General features: G+C 38.9%; 2 protein-coding genes across 2 annotated transcripts in view; both read left to right on the forward strand.

Moving 5' to 3' along the window:
* LOC144644514 (mitogen-activated protein kinase kinase kinase 2-like) overlaps positions 1-21,455 on the forward strand; it is a 128,163-nt gene that overhangs the window by 19,872 nt on the left and 86,836 nt on the right. The window lies entirely within an intron of this gene.
* LOC144636100 (ankyrin repeat domain-containing protein 61-like) lies at positions 7,642-9,051 on the forward strand. Its single transcript, XM_078495241.1, has 2 exons — positions 7,642-7,771; positions 8,141-9,051. The coding sequence occupies exons 1-2, from the start codon at positions 7,642-7,644 to the stop codon at positions 9,049-9,051; spliced, it is 1,041 nt and encodes a 346-aa protein (XP_078351367.1).

Genomic DNA, 21,455 nt, shown 5'->3' on the forward strand with positions numbered 1-21,455 from the left:
TATGAGAAGGCGCGAAAATTTCAGGCGCGGTGTTCACTTCTTGAGTTGAATGAAACTTACGAGAAAAGCGAGTGAGAGAGCTTTCTTTCCAAGATTTTCCTCGAACAATCCCCTCTAAAGTCGTATAAATATCCTGGGAATTGTGACAACAGTTAAGTTTTACAAGAAGATCCGAAACAAAAGCTTTCTGGAAACTGCAAGTCTTGTGCAAGTCGAACGAAGCAAGTGTTTACATTGTACTTCTTTACGGCTCCACGGCTGTCATCAAGGCTTCTATATTATATGAAGCGAAATTAAGCTAAAAGTCGAACAGGTTTATTGAAGTGTAAAAGTACAAAACCAAGATTGAAAGGTTACAAACTTTACTGAAGTGCTGAGCCTAGTTTTATGACTTACACTGAATGAAACTGTGTCAGTTTGCCGTTCTTTCGTAAATTATTTGCTGCTTTTCTACTTTATTCACTCGCTCTTGTTGTGCGTTTAAAAGTATTATCAATTAAACTTTTCGCATCAATCCTTTTATTTTGCGTAGTTAAATTAACTATGGCATTTCTGTGGTTTTTCTAGGCACCGCTAATTATTTCTTGTTCATGAAGCTCGCCAAATTTGCTGTTTAAAACCATTTTTTGAAGGAACTGTCGCTTGCTAAAAATTTTAATTTACGCTAAGCGGCACTTGCCGCACTCATTTCCCATATAAGGTCAAACATAGGTATACGAGCTGACAACCGGGATTCAGTAAACCAATCAGAAAGCTAGAAATGCAATATCCGAGGTTGAGAATTTAATAATCAACAAAAAGTCACTTCGCCTTCGGCGAATAATTGTTAAATAAAATCTCAAGACATCCATAATTGTAAGTACAACGTTTTTGCAGTAAAACTACCACTTCTTTTCTGAAACAAACAATTAATAATATACATGAAAAATATCAAATCTGATTGGCTAGGAGAAATGCAGTTTTTAGTTAATTCGATGCAGAAATAAGTTAATTTAGTGCAAATATAAGGGAATTCAGTGCAAAAAAAAAGGAAAAACATACAGAGCATTCTGATTGGTTGATAAAAAAAGGGTACTGAACTGGTGTGGAGCTGGATCTTCGTCGAGTTGCGAATAAAAAAAAAACAATGGCTGCCGTTTTGAGCACAGTAATAGACCTGAAGACAGCTCTAAATATCACAACTGCCCTGAAAAGCACTGATTTTTGGTTCTCTGTTGGGAATAAGTGATTTCTAAATTGCCGACGAAATCGAAATTACGCTTGCTGCTTCTATTGAGCGATTTCATTTACGCCGAAATAAAATTGAAACACATTGGCGAAGATTATGGACCAGACAACCTCAAAGTAATGACTATATCGTTTGCTAGACACTGTACTTAGAGAACAGAACCTATAGGCTTTCTAGTGTACGGACAGAGAATTGTTTCGTCCAAGAAAGTGTTGAAGGGAATTTAAAGCGAAACAGCTTCACTTGGCTGGCCGTCGAATCGAAAGCGCCCAAGCAAAGCTCGACAAGTATTAGAAGCACAAGAAATTCTCTGGAAAAGCGAGAAACTCAGTTGTAAAAACCCATAATCTCGTTAAACTGTTTAGTCAGATTTTTCGGTTTAAAACATTGACCTTGTTTTGACTGAGCACGTGATGATATTTGCCGAGTTTGAATAAATTGTTTTTGTACGAAATTTGCGCAGCTTGCTCTTTTGCAAATTTTTCATGAATATTATTAATAAATAATAACATGATATTTCTCGTGCAATTTGGAATAAATAAGCACTCGTAAAACCTTTAAAAATTACTTGTGCTTATTTATCCCAAATTGCACTCAAAATCATGTGATTACCTATACAAATACCAAATGTACTCGATTAAGCGCCGCTACTGGTTTAGCGCCCTGTATATGAGCAAAAATATTAAAGAGTGCATAAGCGCTGTATTCATTCGCAACAGTGCGCCGCTTAATTGAAGCATCATCAGATCATAGTTACCATGAACAAGACATCTGTTTAGGACACTTTGTGATGCCTGCATCTCATTTGTGTCATGCTGTAAAAATGAATCCAAAGTTAAACATTTTAATAAATTCTCACCCTAGGATAATGAATTTCTAGCTTTCTGATTGGTACACTGAATACCGGTTATCAGTCATTAGTATAATTTCCAGAGGTAAATTCAATTCTGATTGGACGAGAAGCTCGGTTTATGGCGCAATATTCACCGCGCTAGGCGGTGAATATGGCATCCCAAGGTTTGGCTACTAAGCCATGCCACGTTTGCCATCTAGGCAAGTGAACATGGCGGCATTGGCGGAATGAAAATTTCTCTCATTTAAAAAAAAATCACTCCAAGTCCTGGATATTTAAAACATTGGGAATTTTGCAAATTAACTACCAAAGCTTTTGAACCGAAAATATTTTCAAGAGATGGTTTTCAAGGCATTAGAATTGATCGTAAACATAGTGGTCAGTTTGGACATCGCACGCGGCCATGACTCACTGAGATCGACTGGCAAAAGGTAATTTCGAGAGGATTCACACAATTGCTCAGAAGTCGCCAACGCTTAAACAAAGGTACCAGATATCTATCTTTTTCGTAGTGTTTGTTTTTTTTCCGTTTTATTGCTAAAAACTGAGTGTAAATTGTTAATTATAATCCATCAAATATTTTTGCTCTCACGCGATTGGTTACAAAGCGGCACGTGACATAATATGCCCCAACTAAAACTGGGAATATCCGAGTGATATTCCCCAGTTTATGAACTTTGGGATTTATGTTCGTTCGTTCAGTTTTCATATCAAGTTAATTGTTAAATTGAATGTAACTAAACATTTTGAACTGACTTGTAATATTTTGAACGCTTACAAAAAAAGGTTTTTCGTTTGAAAGCTTTGAGAGAAGGTTTTCCGAAGTAAGTGGCCTTGTGTATAAATTATTTGAATATTAATGAAAACAATAGCCTCAATTTGGCTCCAAAAATATGCACGGATATTTGTCCTTGGACATTAACTGTTCCTCGAAGCTCACAGTTTTTCTCGAGCTTCGCTCTCGGAAAACTGTTCGCTTCTCAGAACAGACAATGTCTGCGGACAAATATTCGTGCATATTTTCGCGCCAAATGGAGGCTATTGTTTATTTATTCCGTTCGCCCTTGTTCGTCGTTTGTTGTTAATTTAAGAACTTAAGACCCGGTTTAAACGTCGCATGCGCCGAATGTAATCTTAATTTGAGTCTACTGGGATTAAAAAAAGTTCGGCATTTGATTTGAACGTCGCATTAAATTGTGTCGAACTTATTTGAAAAAAGGCGTGTAACATGTTTAATCCCAGACTCCGCACAGTTGCACGCCAATATGGCCGAAAAAGATAAAGTGGATATTGTTTGTTTGCATTATTTATGCCTCTCATGATCAAATAACATTAGAGCAAACAGGAGACGGCGACTTTTAATGCAGATGGCAGTGCATTACCTTATAAGCTCATATGATAAATTCATAGGTAAGGATATTTTCACATCAAATGTAGGCCTATGTAACTGACATTTTTTGGGCAACTGGGTCCCCCCGGGGGGGGGGGGGGGCAAAAAATCGCCCGTATGCTTGTGCGTTAACGATGCCATCTGCGCCGGCAGCCACCCCAAAAGAAAAATAATGTTGAAATATTGTCGCACTGTTGGATGAATAGAAATCAACATTGCACTGAAAGTGCGAGGGGAGAACGACGATTCAACGATGTGCCCCGAAACTTTTGTCGCAAATTGTTGATGCTTAGCCTATTGTGAATGAAATAAAAAAAGCTACAGTCGAACCTTCACTAACGGGCACCTCTCTATAGCGTCTCCCTCTTATGAAATAACGACCAGAATTTGTTGTCCCCACATGCACCGATCCATAGACTTGACTCTTGAGAAAACCTCCCTAAAACGGCCATCTCTTTACAAGGTGGCCACTGTGCCGAGGTTCAACTCTATTGCATTGAGTTACTTTCACGTTTTTAAAGTTATCCATCCACCTCATTCAAATAATAAAGAATTAACATATAGATACAGTTTTTAACTAAAATATAAGATAATAGCAAGCGTATTTGTGGTGTCATATTGCATGTGTCCTGTTACAGTCTTCATTTTTGTTAAGCGCAACACCCTTTTAGAATCGTGGATCCGACCCTGTTGAAATCCGTCCTGCTAAATAAGACTTTCCTCCATACAAGAGAAATTAATCCTCAGTATAAAATTATAACTGTCAAGTTTTATTATCTTCTTTATCAATAATGTATTTAAAACAGTTAAAACACAAACCAACGCATACCTTCAAGAAAACACGGCAAAGGTCTTGTTTTGTTTGGTCTTGTCTGAAATTTTTTACTTGTTCCTTTCTGTTTTTTTTTTTTTTATCGGTCACAATTCCACTTACAGGGAGACGACAAACTTTTTGCAACGAAAAGAAAAGCGGTTATTTTCTTTTTGTAATTCATTTCTTTTCTTTTATTTTTTAAAAGAAAAATGGATCAGATTGGTAGTACTGACATGTCTAAAAAGCGAATATTGCACGCATTCACGACTTTGGGATTCGTGCAGTAAGTTTCTTTCTTAAAGGAGAAGTTCACTCCAGAATGGCCGTTTATTTTCTTTACGCCAATAAAAAGTTTATACAAAAATATGTTATTCACCAAAATTTCAGCTTCCAACGAGCGCTAAAACCCTACGAAATCTTTCTCTAAAGTAGCCCAAAATTCGACAACTGAACGCCGCCATCTTGGAGCTGTTAATGTATGCGTGACGTCAAAGAGCTCAGCCTGAAGTTTGAATACTCAAAACTCCTTGTTTTGTTTTGTTTGTCAAAATGCCTGTTTGTACAGCTCCATGTTTCTCAAACAGAGCTCCAAGAGATACAAAAAACCTTTCACCGTCTTTCAATATCTAAAAGAAAAAATGCTCACGAATGGATTATAAGAATGGGCAGAAACGAAAAATTCCTGGCAAAGCGGACATAAATATTTGTGTGTTCCGAAAACGATACGGAAGACTGCTTCGAAGAAGATCACAGATACAGTCTCCTGAGTGAAAATATCCACAAAAAAAGAAAAAGGCAGACGCAATACCAACCAATGTTACGATTATGCTATTTCACTTTTTTACTTTATTTCAGGGAGAATTTTTAATCAACCAGAGAAACTCTCTGTTGTTGTTGTTGACTTCGTCGTATTTTCTCGATTAAACGCGGGTCCCCGATTAAACGCCGGCTTCGTATAAACGCCGGGTCAAAACTGCTAACTATTAAATAAACCCTGGGGGCGTTTGATCGAGGTCCCGGCGATTATTTGTGGTCAAGCAAACAAGTAAATATATTCTTTTCAGTAGCACTGCTACGACAAACTGGTACGGTCTGCTACTTTGGCAATTTTTTATAATGTTCAAGGAAACGTCCGGCGTAAAATAACTAGGATGGATGCTGTAAACAAAACGAAACAGCAATGTTCGCGTTCATGTCGTCATGACTGACGCGAACAGTGGAGGAGGACGTTTATTACCGCGAAGGACATTGGCGACATTGCCGTTTATGGACTTATTGGTTGTTTATGTTCTGTTTGTCACAAATCTTGATTGCAACATGCACGTACCGTATGCAATACTGCAACATTGGTAACATGATCATCCTCGGAGACCCAGAGACAGATTGTCGAGCGGGACGACGAGAAAAATCGAGGGTCTCGAAGGATAGGTAATAATAGATCAACCTGAAAAAGTTGCAGAAAATTGCACTTCAATAATGAACTCGATCGGACCCCGATTTAACGCCGGAACACACAAATATTTGTGTCCGCTTTTGAGCAATTGTTCTTTAAATATTGAAAGACGGTGAAAACGGAAATACCTCTTTTTGTATTTCTTGGAGCTCTGTTTAAGCAAAATGGAGCTGCACAAACAGGCATTTTGACAAACAAAAGCCACTACAAAGAAACAAGGAGTTTGAAGTAATTAAAATTTTCCCGCTCAACTTCAGGCTGAGCTCTTTGACGTCACGCATACATTAACAGCTTCAAGATGGCGGCGTTCAGTTGTCGAGTTTTGGGCTACTTCAGAAAAGGATTTCGTAGGGTTTAAGCGCTCGTTAGAAGCTGAAATTTTGGTGAATAACATATCTTTGCATAAACTTTTTATTGGCGTAAAAAAAATTACTGGCCATTCTGGAGTGAACTTATAATTAACAAATAAAGAAGCCTAAGCCATGTTTTATACTGTCATAAAACACGACGGGCATTTGAGAACACGAGGGAAATGTAGAAAACATGAGCCGCAGGCGAATGTTTTCTACATTTCTCGAGTGTTCTCAAATGCCCGGAGTGTTTTATGACAGTATAAAACATGGCTTAGGCTTCTTTCTTTGCTTTATGATATAGATTTTAGACACCGCGAGTGAAAAGTTTAATTAAAAATATGTACAACAAGAGCGAGTAAACAAAGATGAAAAGCAGAAAATAGTTTACGGGAAGACCAGAAAACTGACACAATTTCATTCAGTATTCGACGTAAAATAAGGCTAAGCATTTCAGGTAAGTTTGTTACCTTTTAATCTTGATCTTGTCTTTTTGAACTTCGATAAACTTCACCGACTGCACCGAGTGCAATTTCGTCTCAGCATATAAATATAGTAGTCTCGATGACATCCGTCCCTTGCTTCGTTCGACTTGAACAAGGCGTATAATTTCCAGAAAAGCTATTGCTTCGGATATTCCCGTAAACCTTAATTGTTGTCACAATCAAATTCCAGCATGAATAGACGATTTAAGAGGAGATTGTCGAAGAAAATCTTCGAAAGAAAACTCTCTCGCTCGCTTTCCTTGCGAGTTTCATTCAACTCAAGCAGTGGACACCGCGCCACAATTTTTCCCGCCTCACTTCGTTTACATCAAAATGAAATGTCCAGTGGATTTATACTTAAAAAGGAATTTAATAAAACAATTATTCCATTCGCCCTTGTTGGATACGAGTGGTTATAGCCAACGAACAGTCAACGACGCGCGAAGCACTCGAGGAAAGCTGACGAAAAACAATAAAACATGATTTTTCTATGTTTTATACTCTGATAAAACATAGGTTTTTAGCCAATCAGAGCGCGCGTAGACTCCTATCTATATTATAATATTCTTTAATTGAAACGCTTCACAGCTCGTATTGCCCGTACTATTGAAACAAAAACATTTAAAGTGGTACTATGATTAAATTACCTCCCCTTTTCTCTTCGGTTTTGGAAAGTGCTTACATTAAATAGTGACCTTGCCAAATTTTAAGTTCAAATTCGAAAAACAATTTTACGTAATGAACCAGATGTACCACAAACATTCAAACAGGTGGTCTCAATAATGAACTATAGATGAACTCAAAACAAAAAAAAAATTCAATAGTATCCTGTCGCGAGGTGTGATAACCTGAATAATTTACTGCACGTGCTCTTTGTGCTAAACTTATTATTTCTGAATGACTCAAAATCGAACGCGGAATAGTTTGTTGGGTATTTGAAATCAGTGAATCATTCACTTTGCAAAGCGCCCTTTTGGTACATATCTAAATTCCTGTAAATAGGTCAGTCAAGTAATGGATTATATTTTAGAACTCATTTTAAAACATAATAGTCAGCAGTTGAGTGAGATGTTATGTACACAAGTAACAAAGAAAGATTCGAGTATTTCGGATTTAACGATCAAAGACTTTGAAGAGCTGTTTGTGTTCGCATGTTACTCAGGATCCGTGAGTTGCTTGGAAGTTTTGTCAGAGTTTGGTAAGTAAAACATCTTACATGTGCTTAAAATAGTCGATATTAGAAAACAGAATTAGAAAAAAGCTTTAAAGTTGTCCGGTAAAATCCTAACTTAAATGCTTCAACTTTACAGTCTCGGAAAAAGGAAGCCATAACAAGCTGTTCATACATATAATTTGTAACAAAGAAAAACAAGTCAGCAGAAATGAAATGAGAAATCTTGAATACTTTTAAATCTTTATTACTATTCAATTTTTGTGTATTAGCTTTTTTATCCTTAAACTTGGCAGATGTAGCAGACTTTTTATAACATAGTTGTGAAAACCTAGTAATTTTTAAATAAGTATTAAAATATATAAATAACGATTACATAAATTTTAAATTATTTAGTGATAGATGTCAACTTCTCTGTAAGCCTGAAGAGTGCACTTCATGGGGTTCCCGTCACGCCACTCAGAGTAGCTGTGGAATACGATAACGCAGCTTGCGTGAAATGGCTATGCTGTCACCGAGCGAATGTCAACTACAGAGAAGCCGTATGGAGTACCAAACCAGATGACATCACTTCCGGTACGTTTATTACTAGTTCGTGCCGAGTCCCCTGTATGACGCCTCTACACTTCGCCCAATCTGCTGCATGCGCTGAGATTCTTCTGGAGCATAGGGCCGACATGTGCGCCCAGGACTGCATGGGAAAGACACCCGTAGCCATGGCGACACTCAGCGGACGCCTTGATGTTTTGGAAACACTCTGTAATCACGGAGCACCTCTTAATTTGGCGAGCAGTTGGGGCGCAACACCACTGATGTATGCTCAATACGGGCGCAGCAAGGCCGAACGTGTGTCAGCTACTGAAATATTGTGTCGCTCAGGAGCTGATGTTGATTTACAAGATAGAAATGGAAGAACAGCCTTACACCTGGCTAAAGATATCGAGTGCGTGTGTCTGATTTTGGCGTATCATGGCGATCCTAGCATTGAGACAGTATTCGGTAAGACAGCGCTTATCACAGCCGCTGAGAATCAACGCTGGGACATTTGCCGCGTGTTATATGATGCACAGGCTGTGCTCAGCCTTGGGGCACTGGGTCGAGGGTCCTCTCTGTTTTGTTCACTGTCGCGTGACCATCATGCCTGGCTGGTCAAATGTTCCAGGTATGTTAGAGAACTAACTCATCTTTGTCGGTGCGTGATACGCAAGCAACTCATGACGAGGTATAAAAATGTTTTTGAAGGAACCTATCAGCTCCCTTTACCTACTTCACTTAAGACCTATCTTTCCTTCCTTGCAAATAAGTAAACATTTGAAATGATGGAATGAGCAAACAGTTATTTGAAGTGCTTCCGTTTCCATTTGTGCTTGGTTTGAAGTTCTGAGACTAACAGCCAACTCTAGATTGATAACGCCGCTATTACACATTTATAGGTCTCATTTCACTTGTACATCGCGCAGCCGTTGTTACACTTTGTAAAGGAAACCTTAAACGCACTATGTCACGGATTTTACCAGATTTTTAAACAGCCAAAAATTATAATTGTGTCACAGGAAACTTTAAAATAATAGTCAATTTCATTAAAATTGCTTTATTAGAAAGCTAAAACTGTTAACGAGCATCTTTGACTGCGGATGGCTCGAATGGAAATGGATTGTAACTTAAAAAAGTTACGCAAACGTTTTTATGCTGGTTTCCGCGCGTCATCAAAAAATCGATATTCATTATAGCCGTAGGTTGATTTCTATCCGAAAATTAAGGTAATATCTTCCTCTAGATGTTCAACGATAATGGTTTTACGAGTTAAGTTGCCTACCACTAATTTCGAACAGTTGGACCTAAAATCTACGAAATCCCCGCGACATAGCTCTCTTAATGGCTGATCTCACAGTTAGTAGCCGCATAGTTTTTTTTAACTATGGTAGTAGTAAATGTAAGAGGACACATCTCTATTTGTATAGCCAGTATTTCATGCACGCGCAGGGCACGAAGCTCCCGGTGTTGTGGTATGGCCTTTGTGTAGTAAATTACAGTATGTGTACAGCGCATTTGAGCATATACAAATGAAAAATGCGCTATATAAATACATTATCATTATCATTATCACTCCAAGGCAGTGGCAGTAATGGACAGCTGTTTTATCATTGTTAGGACTCATCAGCATGGCATAGCCCCAGGCGCTAACAAGGACGAAACAGCTGTCCACTGCTGCTGCCTTCGTATGTTATGGTTGCGCGCGTACTGGCCACACCACGGAGTTTGGTACCGTGTGCTTCTTGCTGATTTTGTAGTAGCAGTTAGTTTTGTTTCCCCTCAAATCACGATGTTACTCTAGACAGGAAGAAAGCTTACTGTTTCTGTCCGGTTCAATTATTAAGATTTTGCAGTATACTGTATACAGTAGGAAGTTGTTTTATTTTTTAATTCTTTAATCGTTTTGCGTTTCATTGGATATGAAGTAATACGCGAAAAAACAGATCAATCAAAACACTATTTTACTATTTCAATAGCCAAAATAGCCCTACAGTCACAAAACTAGATAGCCTGGAAAAATAATAGAATAAGTCATTACGGCTTCTTTTTGAGAAGGATCAAATTTTAACATAAGGTTTCTTTTCAAGCTTTTTATATCTTTCACGCAATCTCACCGCACAATCCACCACTTGTGTCACAATATAATCACGTTCCTTTGCTTTAGAAAAATTAGCGATAAGAAAATAGAACGACGTTTCGATGACGCCATGTCATCATTATCAAGTTAAAACTATAATACAGAGTTCAATGTAAACCATTATTTGGTCAGCGGTAAACTTCAAAAAAACATTCGACCTCGATGAGTTCTATAGGTGAGCCCGCGATATGGTCTTGTGATACTGGTCAGTTAAACCGATTTCTGGAGTTAATCGTATCTATAACAAAATTCTCGTTTTTGATTGGTTCTGCGCGCGCCTATTTGTCGCGTAATCGGCGCGCGATCACGTGGGTGTCCAATTACAGGTATCCAATTTGAGCAACTTCAAATTGGATACCTGTAATTGGACACCTACGCCATCCGCGCGTCAATCATGCGCATTTGCATGGGTTTTTTCTTGCTGTTTTCTAACTTTTTGTGCAACCAACTGAATTTACCTTTGACTTTTACTCACAGAAAAGGTTCCTAAAGACTTCCTAACCTCGAATTTTGTTATTGACACGATTAATTAGTAATTGGACCTCGTGTCGTAAAATTCAGAGAGTAATCGTGCTCGTAATTTGAAATCGGCCTCGCGCTGCGCGCTCGGCCGATTTCGAAATGACTCGCCCGATTACTCCCTGAATTGTACTCCACTCAGTCCAATTACTATTACATAGCCGCCATGTTGGGGTAACTTCGTCGTCGTCGTCGCACGCGCCCGCGAGCCATGCTGCTTGCCATGATGACCATAAAAAACCAAAAGCATGGGTCTATTAATTTTCTATGGGTATGGGGCTGTGTTCTGCGGCCCTTCGGACCGCTGGGAGCTCCGCTATAAAATTTCAACGGGCAAATGCGATGGCTATATGCGTATGTTGCAAATAAATTCACCCCTAGTATATAGGTTTGTGCCGCAAAGTGTCTTTACAGCAGGGGTCATGAATGAGCCCTCAAAAATTTTGCAGTGCTCGTTAAATTAGGCTTCTGTATTTTGTTTTTTTTTTTGGAATGTTCGCAAAATGTTTTGCAGGTGCTCTATTTCACACTTTTACAAGTGCTCGCAGGCTCGGTATTTAGTGGAGGTAGCTTTTTGAAACGTGCTCTTTACTAGCAAGTTCATGCGCTCGAATGCTCAAAAAGACCATTCGATACCCCTTAGCCGACTGTTGCTGCATGGTCAGCGGATGGTAGTAATTCCGTGAATGAACAGCCAATTACCATTCTTTTCCCAATGTTTTAAATATAAATAAGCAATACAATTTGTTTTGTCGGCCGGACTGAACTGGACTGACCGTACCAATAAAAATAGGGCCCCAATGGGTCCATGTGTTTCGCTGCTAGAGCAAAGTCTTAGGGAACATGTTGATGAAAGACAAGTGAGTCGAGATTGAAATCCAACGTCTTTTATTGTCTGTCACTTGTGTGCAGGTTAATAATTGCACTATATTGTAGTCACTTTGTGTTAATTCAATCCTGATAATTTTACTGATCAATGTTATGTTGAAATCAAAGACAGCAAACATAATTTAATTACTAGTAAGTTAACGTAATGTCTGACATGATTGTCTAACATTATAAAAAAATCTCAATGAACTCAATGTGATTCTTTTAGTGGCGTTATCTCACTGGTTACCGTTAGTTGTATTTGGAATCATTGTCACAATGGTAGCGTTTTATTAACAACAACGAAAAAGACAGAATCTATTGACCTTATAAGAACTCAATGTGATATATTTATTAGTGACAAGACAGTGGTTCTTTAACCACTTTCACCCAAATTAAACACTGGAACAACTAACTCTTAACAAACTTGTTGTGTCACCCTGAGTTAAATATGCAAAATTCAGAAATTATAAATAATCGCACGCGCACCGGCGTACAACAACAGAAAGACGGCGTTGAACGTAACGCAAAGTTCATTTTGAAAGCGAAAGTTTACAAATAATTATTATCATTCGTCAGTCATCCCTTCACGCATGAACACTCGTCGAATTTCAGTGTCTTCACAACAAGATCGGAAGATCGATAAGGACCAATTTTTGATTCTGCGAAAGTTCGTTTTCTTAAAGTTTTAGAAATTTGTGAAGTTGGAGGATTCACTGAGGACTGCGTAGCCGAAGATGCAGTGGCTCGCTGGACATCAAATTCTATTTTTCACGGCGTTTAATTAATCTTCACAAAATAAACATGTGGCGCCAGCGCGTCTGGCAGTCAAAAATTCATTTTTCAAAAAACTTTCCCTTTCCAGCTATTTTAGCGGGGCTTATACTATAGTACCTACCTGTCAGTCGTAGAAAAGCTGAAATTTAAGGATGAACTGTTTATTAAATGAAGACCGTATTATTTTTTAATAACTAGTAAACAAACTGGTCGCCACGCATTTAAACACGAACTGACGAATGTTGCATCTGATGCAGTGAATCTGGTGAATGAGAACTTCCTTTAATATTTCTTTGTTTTCGACGGTGTGCACCACTGAATAAGTTTCTTTCCCATTGTGATGTTACTAGTATTAATTCGTTTCTAGCTGTCTTTTATATAGCTCGAATACAGCTACAATTAGCGGTGCAGCCTACCAGCTGTCTTTGCGTGACAAGTTACACGTTCATACATTTTATTTTAAAATATGAAGTTCAGAGTTAATACAGTACTAGTATGCTGTAGACAGTGTAGACAAGGTGAGGGTAAGTTTATTTTCAAAGCGAAAGTTTACAAACTGTGCACTAACCGGTCCTTTGGAGAAAATATTTATGACCTTCGGCGAGGTTCCAAGTCTTCGCTCTTTTCGTAAATGATGAAAACTGCAGAATAATTTTCTCATAAAACTGGAGTGGTCGCGCCACAGTTTGTTTTCTTACCCAATGCGATATACTTTTAAATCGGTTTTCTGTTTTCCAACGTGTCCAACGTGGTTTGCGTTCGAATACTTTGGCCCGTAACTTCGAATGCGATCAGCGCTACGGTTCATTGGTTTCGATTTTGTTTGTTCATGGATTTGATTGACATCGGTAGTTCAGATTTCTCCTTTGTTACGGCACTTACACCTTACGGCACAAACTTCAGCTCTCAATGTGTTTTGCTTGCAGCCATTGCGGCTGCAGCAAAACACAAAAAGTCAAACAAAATGGAACACCAATATTGCCCCAGAGAAACGCGGCACTGACGTGGATTGGAGAACCGCTTATACTTTGGCTGCCAGGTGTACAAAAAGCACAATGCTCATTAATTTTCAATATAGATTTCTGCACAGAATACTTCCTACTAATTCGTTTTTAACAAAAATTGGAATTCAGGAAGACCCAAACTGCTCTTTCTGTAGCAATTGTGTTGAAGACCTAATCCATCTTTTTTGGCAATGTGAAATCATTAAACTTTTTTGGTGTAATTTAACTGAAATACTTCAAAAGTCTCAGTTAATACCTCCAAACTATCCCAAAGACATAACAATATTTCTGGGACTCAAGTCTGACACTTCAAATTTTTCTCCTCAACTAAACTTTTGTTTTTTATTAGCAAGACACTACATTTGGTGCTGTAGATGTAATGACAAAACTCCACATGTAAAAACGTTTCTTGTAACCCTTGAATCACAATTTAATATTGAAACCCATAAATTAAACCCAATTCCAATCTGAAGAAATGGGAACCTTTACTCTCTCTCCTAGGCTCAAATTAATTCATTTAATTTAGATGAAAAAAATCGCTTTATTCCTTCATATTCTTCCCAACACCCCAAGACGTTGAGGCTATCGCTCTTTTTTGCACTGCCCAACAAAATTTCTGAGCTATACTTTAAGATGAATTGCAAAATATTTTAATATAGACAATATACATATATTTATCTTTTTGTTATATTTCAAATAGTAAGCAACATTAATATAATTGAAACTGTAAGCTATTTTGATTGTAAGCAATTGTAAGGTATGTTGTATTGTAAGATTTTTTTTAGTACTGTGAGCAAGTTAGTGTTGATAGTTAGGTGATAAGTGTTGTAAATAACGTCAATATTGTAAGTAACGCTAGTAAATAACGTTAGTATTGTAGCGGTTGTAAGTAAAATTGTAAGTAATGTCAGTATTGCAATAAAAAATAAATAAATAAAATAAAATAAAAAAAATGTACTTATCTTTGCATCCCTGGCATTCAATCTTGTACAGTACACCGTGTGCATTACATGGGCCTTTCCCAGCTTGTTTGCAGACCAGGCAGTCTTCTCTTCCACACCCTTGCCGTTTGAACGGATCGGACTTCTGTAGCACTTCCTTCAGTGTCGTACCTGTCTTTTCTACCACCTTTATCCTATAACCCTGGTCTCCGATTTTTCTCTGGTACTCCTTCTGCAGCTGCGATCCAGGTGTCGCAGGCACGAATATAACCGCTTCGTTTCCACCTTTCTTGTACCAGTCCTCTCTCTTTTTAGATTTCTCTGTTTCTCTCTCGTCTCTCCTCCATCCTTTCGGTCGATGTATTGGTCTCTCTCTGTATCGCTCTGTAAGCCTTGATAGCAGAGTCAACTACTTCGTACCTGAAATTCTTGTTATATCCCGAACACTGCATTCGAAGAACCATCTCCTCTACTTTCTCCACTACATTCGCCCAGGGCAGAAGTGGACTGCAGTTCAATAGCACACGCAGTACCGCTTGAGACAGCACTGTCCTCTTCGCGCTCGCAGACATGGCGGATCTTGCGTTAACCAATGCTTTAGACGCTATTTCTTTTTTGTAGAATTCATACATCATCACAGACACCATCTGGTTTGATTCTTGAACCTTCTTCTCTCTGTGCTCGACCCAGACCTTCAAGTCTAAGATTGGCAATTTCTTGTCTGGATGCTTCGATGGGTAGTCGACCTCAAGCTTTATCGATGGATGGATAACATCTCTAACCTGCCTTATCAGTTCCCTCCACGTATCTCAGTCCTGGTACAGTTGCTTTTGCAGCAACATTGATGTCATCTACATATCTCAGGTTCATTTTCTGTGCAATTCCAACGTCGTTAAGCCTGCATGCAAATTCTCTGTCCCACCAGATTATGAATATTTGTGCCAAGACCGATTGGTCCGCCTTTCGTTTGTTTCTTGATCTCGTTGTTGAATGTGTATACATGGTTCTTCATGATCACTGATAACGCCACGTGTAATGCTCTAACGCTCTGAGCATTAATCTCTGAGCATGTTCAACGGCTTGCTTTTTAGGCAGATTCCACGGTTTGAAACGCTTCTCTTCCGTACAACTTGCTGTTATTGTTGGTTTTCTCCCGCGTTTGGATCTCCTTGTGGGACATACATCGGCTATATTTGATCTCTGAAGTACTTCCGGTTCGCTGTTGATCGCCAGGTAAAGCCCAACTTCTTCGTAGTCTACTCCCTCCACCTGAACATCACTCTTAAAGAAGATATCGCAAACTTTTTCAATCGTAAAGTCTATGTCCAGACTCGGATAGACTGCCTTCACATCAGCAGACCCCACCACTAGATCGTTGTCAACCTGCACACTATTCACCTTCTTCATCTCAGCTATCATCTCTTCTGTGCTAGCACACACAGCACTGTCTTCCTTTGATTTCCACAACTCTGTTAGTATCATACTAATTATGTGTGATAATCTGTTGCTATAGCTCGTTGCTGCACCACACACACAACCAATTGCAATTTTTCTCCGATTTTGATTGATTTGAAATGATCTCGGGACGCGCTAGTGTTTAACCGAGAAGCACTATATATCAGCTCTTATAGTTCACCACTTAATTTTCTCCGATTCTGATTGGTTTAAATTGATCATGTGACGCGATAGTGTTCGTCCGTCGGAGGGCACTATTTAACAATTAGACGGCGAGCTCGAGGTTTCTATCGGCTGATAGTTGGCGAGGGGCGTAGCCCCGAGTCAACTATCAAAAGCCGGTAGAAACCGAGAGCGAGCCGTCTAATTGTGTTAGCATAACCCACCGACCGATCTATTAAACACAAAATATAGCTAGAGTTGATTTATTGAAGGTTTTAATTGATAAAATTCAGCGAAGACTAAGCGCGCGCTCCGAGAGCCTTCTACGGATCGATAGTAGGCACCTGTTTAGCCAATCAGATTGCGCGATTACCAATAGTAGGTCAGTGTGGTTATGCTAACAGCCCATAGTGCCCGCCAAAGAAAAATGCCCAGATCGATAGTGCCGGCCCGTAAATATTTTTCGTAAACAAGCGTGCCTGCAGACAAAAAACCCAACCAAATTCACTGCATTTAGTGGATTTCTCGTCTGGTTTTGTTTCGTTTGTTAAATTTCGGCTTTCAATTGAGCTTTTTATCCTGCAAAGTAAAAATAATTCACGATGCTTGTTTTTGTATGTGCGCGCGGAAGAAAATTTAGTGGTGAACAATAAAAACAATAGAGTGTTTCTGTCTCGGAACTATCGGTCTGATAGTTGCCCCTTGGAAATTTGATGTTCCTCGACAGAAACTATTTGGAGGTGCAGTCATTGAACCACTTGTGACGTTATCAATTAGCACGTCAGTGGAATTTCGTGATTTTTGTAAACGAATGAGCCTGCAGACAAAAAAAACAACAACACTGGATCCACTGAATTTAGTGGCATTTTTGTCTGTTTTTGTTACGTTTGTAAATTCGGCTTCAAATTTTCAAATCTAGCGCTCATGCACGAGAAAGGAGCTCGTGAGGCCGGATGTTTCCCGTTTCCCGATCACTCTCTTCTCTGGCCCGCTGATCGCTTGCCAGTTGCTTGTAGCTATGGCTGAACTGAGGTTCTTTGCATGGACTCTGTAATGACTGTAATTACTACTGGGTTAAGACATAAAAACATAACAGAGCGGATTATGCTTTTATCGCGTGACCACGAGATTGATCGCGTGACTTTACAACTTGGAAAGCAATGCGCATGTACGTGCTTTTTTTTTGTCAATTTACGTCATTTGCCTATTTGCTTTAAGCTTGCAGAATTTAGTTGTTTCGTAGTACAGTATTCTCTTTCTCCTCCACAGAGTAGAGTAGAGTCAGTCAAGTCAAGTCAGAATCCGAAAGAATACAACAGGTAAGTTAAAACTATACTGGTTCTTATAATGATCCGGAATACCTCGCCGTCGCCGGCAACTGCCCTAGTTACATTGGAGACGCTGTTTAACAACTCCAGTCAAGTTCGCACGCCGACGGTTAAGTTATGGTACAGTTAGAAATAAGATTCCATTTTTCGGACACTTTGTAGCTGATCTAAGAAATGTAAGACGTTATGTTTAAATTGTAGAGCACGTGGACACAATCGACCGTAAAGAAGGGAGTGAACAGGGGGACGTAAATTCGCCGATCTGTGCAGTTTTTGGCAAAATCCGTCAATCCGCCATTATTTTCGTTCAAATTCAAATTCGCACTACCTAAAAACTTTGTTTTGCAAATTTTCACTACAACGGAAGGTAGATTGCTTGGTTTTGCGGCAATTCCGCCTACATACCGACGAAGTGATTAAAAGTGATCTGAACTTCGCAGTAGTGATCCGACACGATCAGAACTTCCTAACGTGAAGAGTCCAGAATCCGCGCCAAAATTCTTAGCTTTAAATCTACGATCCGCCGCATTTTCGAAATCTGCGAATCTGCTCAATATATCGCAAAATATATACCGCTTTTCAAGGCCAAATCCGTCGATCCGCGAACCTATTCACCGCCCTCGTTTAGTCACATTCCTTCATATATCCGCTTGTTTAACAACACCTTAAATTTGACAAAAATTGATAGCTTTCTGTTGAGTTTCCGTATACAATGGCTGTTCAATGTGGAATACGGTTTATCACTGAAACGATTTATTTATTGAGTTATTGGGAGGTTGGTGCGCCCGACCGGTCTTCACTGTAAGATTATTTAGAAACTATTGCCAAACATAACCTTTCTGCAATTACAAGTCAAATTAAAAGTACTGTCGAGATCTGCAAGGAAGTGGAGCCTTTGCGACGGCTAACATGATAATTTCCACAGCGTTTGATTGTAGAGCCATGTATAATCGTTGCTGTTCGCATGGAAAGTTCAGGAAACTCAAAAGACAGGCCCAGACTGATAAAATATTTTGCGGTACGGTGCATGACTTAATTTGTATTCGTTTTCGAGAAAATAACTGAAAAAATGTGACTGAGAATGATGGATGGTTCTATGGTTCTATGAATGGTTCTATTCAGAGAAGTTGAAAAGAAAGTGAAGTTACTCCAGCGATTGCTAGTGATAGTTCAGTATGCACTTTAGTCACTTTAAAGAATAGAATATTTCATAATATCGTGTTAATTTCGTAATGTCGTGTTGTGTTTTTGTTATACTTCAGTCATTATTGGAAAAAAACGTTTGAATGGCTTTGATTGTAAAGCAAAAACAAATTTCAAAACGATGAAAAGAATAGATCTGATCAAAATGAAATCTTCACAGGCAAATTAAATAGACCTCCAAGATTTTGTTTTCAAGGCTTGGTCTCCAAAACAAGCGTTTGAAATACTATATGGATCAATGGATCAATGAAGCCTTCAGTTGCATTGTCTACGCTTTTGAATTAGTTTGTTTTTAGAAGTTTTGCATCATTGACTTCTTCTTTCGGTCGATCGGATCCAATTCACATGGCAACTCACAAAATCCCTTCATCTGCGGTCTGAGGTTCTCGTCCATAGTAATTTGAATCAATAAACTCTTAATACTACCTTTTCGCATTGTTTTCATGTATCTTTCTTGCCAAAATAAAAGGTCTGATGTTTATGGACGAGAAACCCGCCAACACCAAAGCTTACATATTCCGCTGTTCAGGACCGCAGCAGGCCAAAGAACATTCACCTACAGAGCCGTAAACCTCTGGAACTGCCTTGATATTAAAATCAAAAACACTGAAACTCTGATATCTTTTAAAACAAACCTTAGGAATCATCTTCTTTTGAATTTTTAAACATTATTTAATGTATTTTTAATTTTATTTTTAAATATTAGAGTTAAAAAGTTTTATTTTTAGGGCGATGACAGTCGCCCTTATGCTGTCGCCCTAGTTTCGTGTGAGAATTACCCTCGTCCCCAGGGTCTTCTCGGCGACGAGTTTTCGAGGGTGAGGATTGGCAACTAAGCACATGCGACAGGTCACGTGAGGTATCTGTTTGTGCCATCCGCCATCTTGGTCGTGCGATTGTGGACTTGTGAGTATTTTCTTGTATCGAGAAGCCTTGACTTGAGGATTGTATCTGTTATTTTCGCGCTCACCTACAAACACATAAAGAACTCGTAGTGCACGCATACTAAATCGACATACTCGCACACGAGATAGGTCGAGGGTCTGCATTAAATTTTGGTTTTCGCATCGAGCTCTACGCTACGTATCGGTGAGCTGTTTTGGCCAGACCCTGTCCTGTCATAACTGAAGTTGAACTGAATATAACCATTGAAACAATATAAACACTGTCAGAATTGAAATATTTGTCATCTGAACATCTGGCGACGTTGTGCGTTGAACTTAACTGAAGACGAGTAGTGCAGAAGAAGTTCACTGTCAAAACTGCTGAGATTGCGAAAGATAGAAAGGTGAGCCATCCAAGTTTCAGTGCCGTAGCAAGGGGAGGGGCCGGGGGGCCCCGTGCCCCCCAGTTTTTTTTCCCAAAAAGTAAAAAACAGACCTGTATAAAATGTTGAAAATAACATTTTATCTCCCGAGAGGTTTGAAACAATAACATTTGTACTTCTTTTCATTTTCAATGTACGTAGGAAGATGCACAACAATATTAAACAGCCAAAAACAAAATCAAACCAGAAATCGTGACAACAATGTGTAAAAAATGTCTCAAAATGTCACAAAAATGTCAAAATGTCTCAAAAATGTCTCAAATTTGCGATATGTGTAAATCACAAATAGCTCTTGTAGAACGCTGGAAATAGCATTTCTAAGCCTCTAGATTTCAAAATTTTCGGGGGGAGCATGCCCCCAAACCCCCCTAGCAGCTCGCGCCTCCGGCGCTCGTGTGCCCCCCCCACTTATTTTACCCCTGCTACGGCACTGAGTTTTATTTGCTTGAACGTGTTTTAAATACCGTAGATTATGGTGTCTTTAATGCAATATAGAGCGGCAGTGGGGTTACATGACGTTCATGTGAAGGCCAAAGAATACTCGGATCGTATGAAAGGGAAATTCTGGTCTATGCTATTGTTCATGTTTTACATGGAAGCGATATATCTGCCAACATTAAAAAGAGTTATCCGCTCATGGCAAATAGCTTATTACGCGAGGCTTTGGTTTACACAAATGTGTCTTTATCGTTTCTATATTTCCCTTGTTGATTCGACTTGCCAATGATGTTGAGATGAATCCTGGCCCTTTCAACGTTGTGAATTCGTCAAAAACTGTCACGGCTGACTATCATCAAGGTGATGTTGCACTGTTTGGAAGAAATGCTGGCAACCAATGCGTAGCGATGTGCCTAACTGCAGTTGTTTACAATTGTAAAAGTAATGCATGGTGGTCAAGAGATCAGCTGAATGAAGTATTGATTCAAGGCAATGTGCTTTATTCTCATATTAGTAAGTCAGTAGGGAAAGACAGACTGTTGCTATCTGAGATTCCTTCTGCATTGTCCATAAATGACGAAAACTTTTCCATTAGTTTTAGCAGCAGTTTTGCTGGTGACTTACACATGTCTGATGTAAGAGACTGTTTTTTCCCATTGCAACATGTACTAAATATGTTAATAAAAGACTATGATGCCTTTCTGTTGACTGTTGAAATCAATACAGTTGCTATTATTATTGACAACAAAGGTCATTATAGAATTTTTGATTCTCATTCACGAGATATCCATGGTAATATTACTGCAAATGGAACAGCAATACTGTTGGAATTTACTAGTGTAGAGAAAATGGTACAGTATCTGCAAAACTTTTACAGAGAAAAGAATGTAGTCCCATTTGAAGTGTTGGGTATTAAAGTAGAAAATTTATCAGTTAATCAGAACTGTTCGTATACAGTATTGTGAAAAAGTAATGCAAACGAAATGCGCGAATTTCGTTCTTTGTTCTCCCGAACTTTC

Source organism: Oculina patagonica, chromosome 1 (assembly GCF_052425735.1).
Source record: "Oculina patagonica isolate OP01 chromosome 1, crgOcupat, whole genome shotgun sequence".
Lineage (NCBI taxonomy): Eukaryota > Metazoa > Cnidaria > Anthozoa > Scleractinia > Oculinidae > Oculina > Oculina patagonica.